Here is a 9,758-nt window from a genome sequence, read left to right on the forward strand (position 1 = left end):
CTGGACCAACTGGGCAAATAGAAGAAGTCTGGAGAGACCAAGTCATATTGAAACAATGCTTCGCCATGGTCAACGGTAGCCTAGTAAGGTTTTGTACAGCTGATAGAAGGACCATAAAGTAAGGAGGTCCTGGAAGATATGGGAAGAAAAGCCGAAGAAAATTCAGTTGAAGACTTGGTGAAGGATCAGATTAACGAGAGTGACCCGAACAAATTCTTTCTCTTGGGCTCATCATTGTCCAACACAAAGTGGTTGGACTATGTCAACTTTTTGGTCTCCAATACTGAGGTCTTTGCGTGGACGCCTTACGATATGCCTGGTGTCGACCCAAGCTTCATTTGTCATCAGTTAAACGTCTTTCCCAACGCCCAACCAGTCATATAGAGAACACGGCACTCAGCATTGCACCATGCTGAGGTATTGGCAGAGGAGGTCAAAAACTTGCTAGAGGTTGGGGCAATTGAAGAAGTGCAATACCCCAGATGGATCTCTAACACGGTGGTAGTGCCGAAAAAAAATGAAAAATGACAAGTATACGTCGATTACAAGACGGCCAACTGTACTTTTCCTAATGATAACTTTCTGCTCCCAAGGATTGACCAGCTGGTGGATCTTATCGCCGGTCACCGGAGATTTAGCTTCCTTGAAGCATACCACAACTACCACCAAATCGCCATGTACGAACCGGACAGAGAGATCACATCCTTCACCACACCGAGAGGCTTATATTGTTACAAGGTTATGCCATTTGGTCTTAAGAACGTCGGGGGCAACTTTCCAAAGGATGGTGACCAAAATGTTTGCTTCTCTTTTCGACCACACTATGGAAGCCTATATTGACGACATTGTAGTGAAGAGCAAAGATGAGTCCCAACACCTCTCTGACCTAGCTAAAATGTTTGCAATCCTCAAGTACCATTAATTGCGCTTAAACGCTTCTAAGTATGCTTTCGGTGTGGGTACAAGAAAGTTTTCGGGCTTTTTAGTAACAAACCAGGGTATAGAAGATGACCCTTCACAAATCAAGGCAATCCAAGAGTTGGAGCGACCAAATTCCACAGAGGATGTGCAGTATCTCGTCAAAATGGCAGCTGCACTAAACAGATTTATTAACTGGTCATTAGATCGCTGCAAGCCTTTCTTCAAAAGTTTGAAGGACAAGTTTTTCTAGGATGTAGAATGCGACCGCGCTTTAATGGACTTGAAGGCCTATCTCTCTTCCACCCCAATCCTGGTCAACCCACAGCCCGACGAAGAGCTCTATCTATACTTGGCTGTTTTTCAACATGCAGTATGCGCGGTGCTTGTCCAAGCTGAGGGAATTCAACATCTCCCCATCTTCTATGTTAATAAGACACTACTCCCAACCGAATCAAAGTAATTGCCGGTAGAAAAATTGGCTCTAGCTCTTATGATGGCCTCCAGAAAATTGGCACACTATTTCCATGCCCACACAATCGTGGTGCTGACCGGATTTCCACTCAAGGTGCTCTTCGAGAAAGCGGATTTCATGGGTAGAATTTTGAAGTGGGCGGTAGAGCTAGGGTAATATGACATCAAGTTCCAACTGTGCACAGCCATCAAGGCACAAGCCCTGGTCAACTTTGTGGTAGAATTTTCCCCTGGCACTCACCTTGTTTATCTTATTGATTTGGCTAGTACAGATTTGGTACAGCCCACAGTTTCGATGACACAAAAAAGGATGAGGAACAAGCAATAGAACGGAAAGACAGTATTGGACTAGCAGAGGAAGAGCCGGTCGATTTACCGAATGAAAAGATAGGTGAAAATGCAGGAAAGTAGCTGGCAGAGCCGATCAGTGCCCTAGATTTGAGAAAATCTCAAAACCCCTTTGACTATTGGAAATTGTTTATTGGTAAGATATGGAAGCTCTTCGTTGATGGAGCCTTCAACAGATATAGCGCCGAACTGGGGGTCGTGTTGACCTCGCTGGATGGAACCATTGAGCATGCTATCATGCTTGGATTTCCATCATCCAACAATGAAGCAGAATACGAAGCCCTCCTTGCCGGCCTAAAGAGCGCTCTATGAATGGAGGCATCAAAGCTTATGGTATTCAGCGACTCTAAACTGGTGGCCAATCAAGTCTCTGCGAAATATGAGGCCAAGGATGAAAGGATGTCCAAGTATGAAGCGCTGGTACGCGTCGGGGTCAAAAGGTTTGCCGCAATAAGAATGGAAGAAATCAATCGTGAAGAGAATAGTCAAGTTGATGAATTGGCCGGCCTAGCATCCATACAAACCACCTTTCTCAATCCTTTGATGATAGAATTCTTGCCCCGACCAAGCATCGAGGAAACAGAGGCGCCTGAGGTACTTTGCGCTGACTTGGAACTTTCTTGGATGGATCCAATCATCACCTTCCTAAAAGATCGAGTCCTACCCACCAAGAAGAAGAATGCCAACAAGATAAGGGCCAAGTCTGAGTAGTTCTGGCTCTCTCTATCTAACGCCTTATACAAGAAATCCTTCACTAGACCATAGCCAAAATGCATCCACCCTAGCAAGGTTAATGCCTTCCTTTTTAAAATTCATGAAGACGTGTGCGGCAGCCACATTGGGGGAAGATCATTAGTGTATCGAGCAATTTTCCAAGGCTATTGGCGGTCGTGCATGCAGGCCAACGCGTAGAAATATGTCCGCAGATACGAGAAGTGTCAAAAATTTGCTCACCAGATCCACCAGCCAGCCAAAGAGTTGTTCTCCTTAACCAGTCCTTGGCCATTCGCATTATGGGGGCTGGACATTATGGGACCGCTTCCAACTGCGCTGGGCAATCGTAAATTTTTCATTGCTGCTACTGACTACTTTACCAAATGGGTTGAGGCCAAGCCATTGGCCATCATCAAGGAGAAGGATGTCAAGAAGTTTGTTTGGCAGAATGTAATTACTTCGTTTGGTATCCCAAAGGCCCTCATCTCGGATAACGATAGACAGTTTGATAGGAAACTATTCCGTGAGTTTTACAAAGAGTTAAAGATTGAGTTCTACAATTCAACACCAGCCTACCCTCAATCAAATGGTCAAGCTAAAGCTTCAAACAAGACTATCTTGGACGGGCTGAAGAAACGGCTGGAGAAAGCCAGAGGGAGGCTGTAGACACCCCATTTTTGACAGCCCATAAGACTTGGGCGTTACTGATGGTTTACTTGGTGGAGAAAGGTGTGCAGGGCAAAGGTTCAGTTTCTTCGGCAAGAAGAGAGACAAATCTCAACTTCACACCCCATTTTGGACCAAAGTTATTTTGGACGGTTTTTAGACCATAAAACCCTTTCTTTCAAAACATTTTTGAAATAAAGTTTCTACAATGTTTCGAGGCTCACATTTTGTCAAATGATGCGCTTTTCGATAAACCGAGCAAAGACAAAGTGGAAATTAATAAAAGAGAGATGAAATCTTTGAAAAATCTTTCAAAACACCTTACTTAGGGGTTTGAAGTTGAAGAAAAGAGGAGAAGAGGAGAGAAACCAAGTTGGAGGAGAAGACAGACATGAATCCGGGTAGAAGCGAGTCGAGCAGCCCTCGCTGAATCGGCCTTATCTGTCTGTACACTTGGAGTTTAGCTATCGGGCCACCACCATCGGAAAGCTTACTTCCGGGGCTTCATTTTGCACTCAAGAATCTCTTAAAGACAAGTCCGGGTGGGGGAGATATGATCCGTTGAAGTTGGGCATCATCCCGGTTGGATCGAATCTGCGCGGCTTCACCAAAAAGGGCATAACTTTTTTCACAGGAGGAATTTTAATGCAAGATTTGTGCCATTGGAAAGCTAACTTCTGGGGCTTCAATCTGGACATCCACCGGCACTTTTGGACCTCATCAGCCACTCATTGGCACTCTATTTATCCGACCGGCTAGTATAAATTGCAGGTCGGCAATATATTGTGCCGACCGGCCATTTATTTTGCTGATGACTCCTTTCATGGCTGATATGACCCTTTTGCACCCCTCAAGCATGGTTCATGCCAGCTATGCCAGCTATTCTCCATTCAAACCCTCTATCCGAGATTTTGCCTTTTGGGGGGAAACTTGATTTGTTTTCCCCCCCTTTTTTCCCCCCTCTTTTCCACCCCTTTTGCTTATATATACAGCCCCTCCCCTTCAAATTTTAGGGTTACAAAATTTGTTTTGAGAGCCTTGCATCAATTCTCCCTCTCTCTTTACTCTAAGCCTCAAAACACCAAGTCCTACACCCTTTTCTTCATCACCACCTAGCACCACACTACCACTTCCATTCCAGCAGCTTGGAGGTCTTCTCAGAGGCTAGGAGGCAGTTTTTCTTGGTCCAAGAAGCAACCAAGGGTTGGTCTTCAAGGGTAAGTGTCAATTCCCTCTTTTTGAGCTTAATTTTGCAACATTTTTCTAGCTAGTTTGCTTGCTGTTTTGAGCTCCGGCCAAAACTGAAAGTACCCTTTATTTGAGCTCTATTTCATGTTTCATTAAGGGACTTTTGTCATTTGAGGTCCCCATCTTGCACTTGCTTCATTATCCCCCTTGTGTGCCATAATCTTGCATAGTATTTTTGGCCTGTGTGTGATCTGTTTTGGAGCATGATGTAAACTGTAAGTGAGCTTATTTTGAGCCCCTATTCAACATTGAAGAAGGGCTCATCACTGTTTGAGACCTCCATGTGCCACTTGTCATTATATCCCTCTTTGGTCCCCATTTTTGCATGATTTATTAGCCCATTATGCTTCTGTTTTTGGTCATTTTACAGAACTGAAAACAGTCTTATTTTGACCCGATATTCATGTTTCATTAAGGGTCTTTGGCTGTTTGATGAATGTTTTGTATACTTTGTGTTTTGACCTCTTTTGGGCCCTATCTTGCATGGCATTTTGAGCATACTTGTGTACTGATTTAGGCTTGGCCATCAACTGTAAAATATCATATTTTTGGCCATCAACTGTAAAAATGGCCCCTAATCTGTTTGGGGTCAGCAGCTGTGAGTTGTTTCATTATCTCACATTTAGGGCCATTTTTGCATGCTATTTTTGCCCTATTTGTGTTTGCTGTTTGGCCATGCTTTAAACTGTAAAAATGCTTGTTTTGGAGCTGCCTAGCTTCTGTATTCATACTTCATGTTCAAATTATGCTTGCATTGCATAGCTATAGGCCATTTCATGCACCAAAATTCATGTTTCGGGACTCGTTCCATGCATTAGGTATCATTTTGCCATGATTCAGGGCTGTTTTGCATCTCATTTTGCCTCTGAAAATTGCATGATCATATTCCATATTCCATGTTTTGCCATGTCTTGTTAGAGTGGCATTCCGTGCCGTAGGTTCGGTCCTCGGTTTGCGTGCACACGTGCATGCACTTCGAGTTGTCTCATTTTCATCTTATGGCCACTGATGTGGGTGTGGCTGAGGTCCACTCACATTGGTGTAAGTCCATCTTGCATTGTGTATGCCATGTTTCAATGCGTTGTGCATGTTATGTTGTTAGCATTGTGTGTGCCATATAGTTGCATTGCATGCTTGTATGTTTGCTTGCATGCTTAGGTCGCATGTGCATTGTTGTGCATTGCCTCGCCTCTTGATCAACCATGATTGAGGTTGGGTCCCTTGTATGTTTTGTGTGTATTGCATTTGACATTGAAATGCATACTTGACTCTTTGGCCATCATGCATCGAAATGCGTGATTGGTGGCCCGAGGGTCGAGGGCCATGCTCCCTTGAGTCCATTACATGATAGAGAGTGTGTCCATGCATACATTTGCCTAAAAATTTCATGCCATACACTGCTTGCCCTCTGCTGCTGCCAATTGCAGGTTCTGCAGGAAGATTTGGCCGGTCGGTTAAATACAGTGCCGACCGGCAATCCATAAATGGCCGATAACTTCATCAGCGGCCGATGACCATTTCCCATGGCCGGTGGCCATCCCTCCCAGCCGGTGGTATTCCCCAACATCCAGAGAGCATGCCCTTAGACTTTGGCAGTCCTCAGAGGAGCAGGGCAGTGAAAAACAGAGGCAACAGTGCTATGGCAGCGAGTTTCCGGGCAATATGGGTCAAGCATGCATCATTCGCGCATCCCAAGGCGGGGGCCGTGGCCACATTCCCTTTGCATTTAATTTGTTAGTTAAATAGGAATTCTGTAATAATTAATTAAGTAGTTAGTTATTTATTCGAACTGTAATATTTATTCGGTCCCTTTGAGTGAGGGCGTATTTGTAATAAGTGTGGGTGCGTGTGTGCATGTCTTCCAATCCCCACTCCTTTCTCCCTTTTGCTTACCTGCTTTGATGGTTAGTATTAGGACATGTTTAATTTAGCATACCTTATGCTATGCATGCGTGCATCCATACATTTGTCTTACATGCACCGGGCTTGGCGCATCATACTAACTGCATTTGTATTTCAAATTCAAAGTTGAATACTTGTTAGCTGTTGCATCTCATATGCCATATTTAGAATATCCGAGCCTACTATAGTTACATTTTGCATGTGTTGTATTAGGCATTCTTGTATAATTAGGATCATGCATGGATTTCTAATTAGCTTCTGTTTTGGCTTGGAGTACTCGGTGAGTTTTATGCTTTAGCATATCGCATGCGTGTGAATGTTGCCATGATAGCATGATTACCATGAGGCTAGCTGCTTATGTGATATAACTGCTTGAATGCCTGTGGATGGAGGTCAAATTACCTAAATTGGAATAATGCATTAAAACTGTGAGTTTTAAGCCCACTAGATAGTGGAAAAACCATCTTTTCTAAAGCCCACTTGAGGGTGGCAAAACCTGCATTTTAGCCTACTTGTGAGTAGCAAATCATTTTCAAAACAAACATGCTATGTCTCGTTCCAATTTAAGCGATTTGGTCTATACTTGTTTGCTGTGCGCATAACATAGTAATTCTAGGCTAATAACCGGAATAAGAACACATAACGTTGTCAAAACGGGATATCATGGTTAGTAGAGGCCGATCTTCGAATCGGGCGAGAGGGGGTGCTCATAGCTGACCTTCCCCAATCGTACCCAAGTTCCCGACCCAAGGCAACTTTGGTGATGACGGACACGTGGCCTTTGGCACCGAGTCAGGGTTTCCTAAATTCCCCCAAAATAAAATATTTAGGTGGCGACTCTGTATCTGGCAAAGCAGTCCATGTTTGGCACTTCTTTTTCTAAAAATCTGTTTTCTCAAAACGATTTTCGGATTTGGACTCTTTGGTTCAAGATTAAGAACCGTGACAATTAATCGAGTCCGAACTGTAGCGCGGGGTCCCTCGCGGACGTGCTACAGAGGCAGGCCGAGGAATTCTCCAACGAACTCTGGACATATTGAACCACCCCGAGACATTCAACCGAGAAAACTCCATTTGCCCTGGCTTATGGCATGGAGGCCGTCATATCCTTGGAGATCGGCATGCCGACCATCCGATCTGAAAACTTTGAACCTGACTTGAACAGTGAGGCTATCACCCTGGAGTTAGACCTAACTAAAGAAAGAAGAGAAAGGGTGCTAATTCACATGGCGGCCTACCAACAAGAGCTCTCCAAGAAATATAACAAGATTGTACATCTACGTCTATTCAAAGTTGGAGATTGGGTCTTGAGAAAGGTGATGGGCAACACGTTGGTCCCTGGAGAAGGCAAGTTGGGTGCAAACTGCGAAGGGCCATACAAGATAATTAGCCTCGCTGGCAAAGGGGCATACCATCTGGAGGACTTGGACGACAAAGCCATACTAAGGCCATAGACTGCGGCCAACCACAAGTTGTTTTACTTTTGAAATGTAATCTTTCTCCCTTTTTTATTTAAAACTTGGTCTTTTGGCTCTACATGTAATGTTTGATATGCAATGGGAAAAAAACCACTTCTTTCTCTTGCATTATGTGTTTTTGTATTAAATTATTAAGCTACTGAGTGCTAGGGGCAATTCGGCCATAGCTGTGATGGTCTACCGTAGAGAAAATTAAGGCTCAAGACCGGGCTGACTTTGCTCAAACTAGGTTGACTTTTCCTGCTGTGCAAACAGTTGGTGCCATCCCCAACCTTGTTCGCTTGTTCTGAGTTGATTTTGCTCATATTTTCCTGAGCTGATTTTGCTCACCTCCTTCGAGCTGAGTTTGCTCACATTAATAGAAAGTTGGTGTTCTACCTAACTTCTGTGTTTGAACCAAGCTGATTTCGCTTGCAAAAAAAGGGTTATGCCCTCCTGGATGATTTTTCCCCGCCAAGGAAAAAGTTGGCGTTCTGTCCAACTTTTGCTATAAAATCGAGCTGACTTTGCTCGTTAACCTAAGCTGACTTTGCTCGCCAAAAAATGAGTTTGCAATTTGTCTAATTCATGGATTGTTTTTGCCCATAGACCGGGCTGAATTTGCTTGCCGGGGAGACAGTTATGCTTACCCAATTTTGAAAGGGAATTTTACATGTGTGCAAATTCAAAAGTTGAACTGATCAGTTTTAAATCATTCAAACAAGGTAGACCAATTGAAGACACATGCACATGATGAGCAAAAAGATGGTGATTTTCATTACTGTAGAAGTTTGATTACAAAAGGTGGGGTCGCCAGCCCGATTACACAAAAAAAAAAAAAAAAACGCCTAGTCTATGTTCATGGTATCCTCCTGCTTGGCCAGATCTTCCTCGGTCTCATTCACCGCAGCCTCCTCTTCGACAATAGGGCTCAGATCGGATTCTAGCTTGGCAATGTTGCCACCCGGCAACTCTTCTTCTTCATTGACTGGCTGTCGACTCTCGTCAGCTGGTGGATGGAATATTGCCTCACCCGTGCTAGCTGCTGTTACTTCCTTGATCAACCTCTGCTGCACGCCAGCTGCGTAAGGTTGCATATACTGTGGGATGAATGCAAGTGTGGGGTTTTTGGCAAAGTCTGAATCTGGTGTATGACCAAGTTTTTCAACTGCAGCCTTCCAACCGCACTGGAAAAAGATATCCTTGGTCCCCTCCACCTGCTGTGCATAGACCCTCTCACCATCAGCAAAACCACGGCCTTCAGCCTCGTCAACTTTTTTCTTTAGCTGGGCTTTGTGAACAGCGTGATGCTTCTGCAACTTGACTAGATACTGTAGACACCCCATTTTTGACCGACCTTAAGACTCAGACGTCACCGATTGAGCGCTTGGTGATGTTGCATATCGTGCTCATTCAGAGGTTTCAGAGTCTCGGCTGCGAGCCTTGCCTCCGGACTTCCGGACCCTTTCATGTTTTGCCTCGGTTTGCGAACCAGGCTCTATTTTATCTGTTTTCTCTTCCCAAAGGGAGGAAGAGGTCTTGTAAATCATCTCTTAGTGGCCGTAGGCTACGTTTCGTGGTCGTAGGCCATTTTGCCCGTTTGGAGTCCGGTTTCTAGTTTTTCGGAGCCGTTGGCCGTGTGCCTCGGTTCGGGACCGCTTAACCACCTCCGCTTGATCCGGTTTTTGGCGTGCATCTTATTTGCTCCCTTTTGAGGGACACTATGGCCCGAAAAACCAACTTCATGGTCGAACAACACCTCCGGTGCCTAACAATCAGTTTTCGGGGCCTCGGGCTGCGCGTTTCGGCCCCCGAACCTTCATTTTGCATTGGTTTGGGTTCATTTTTGGCAGGGACCTCTGTTTCACTGTTAAGGAGGGCGTAGAAGGGTGGGAGGCCAGTAATTGTTCTGACAACCAGTTTTATTCCTCCATCGCCCTCCATCGCCCGTTTTTCTCACTTGAAAGCCAATGTTGACCACCCTAAGGCCACTTTTTCTTGCCCCAAACCACATATTTGTGTTGTACACAC

The 9,758-nt window shown here is 44.7% G+C and overlaps 1 protein-coding gene across 1 annotated transcript; it reads left to right on the forward strand.

Moving 5' to 3' along the window:
• Positions 1-2,052: 2,052 nt before the first annotated feature.
• Positions 2,053-2,451, forward strand: LOC145799358 (uncharacterized). The gene has a single exon (XM_082888918.1). The coding sequence runs from the start codon at positions 2,053-2,055 to the stop codon at positions 2,449-2,451; it is 399 nt and encodes a 132-aa protein (XP_082745044.1).
• The last annotated feature ends 7,307 nt before the right edge of the window (positions 2,452-9,758 follow it).

Source organism: Camellia sinensis, chromosome 9 (genome assembly GCF_055761805.1).
Source record: "Camellia sinensis isolate YWXY chromosome 9, ASM5576180v1, whole genome shotgun sequence".
Classification (NCBI taxonomy): Eukaryota; Viridiplantae; Streptophyta; class Magnoliopsida; order Ericales; family Theaceae; genus Camellia; species Camellia sinensis.

Excerpts from the sequence above, each read along its gene's own strand:
- LOC145799358 (XM_082888918.1), top strand. The coding sequence starts at position 2,053 with ATGGAGGCATCAAAGCTTATGGTATTCAGCGACTCTAAACTGGTGGCC.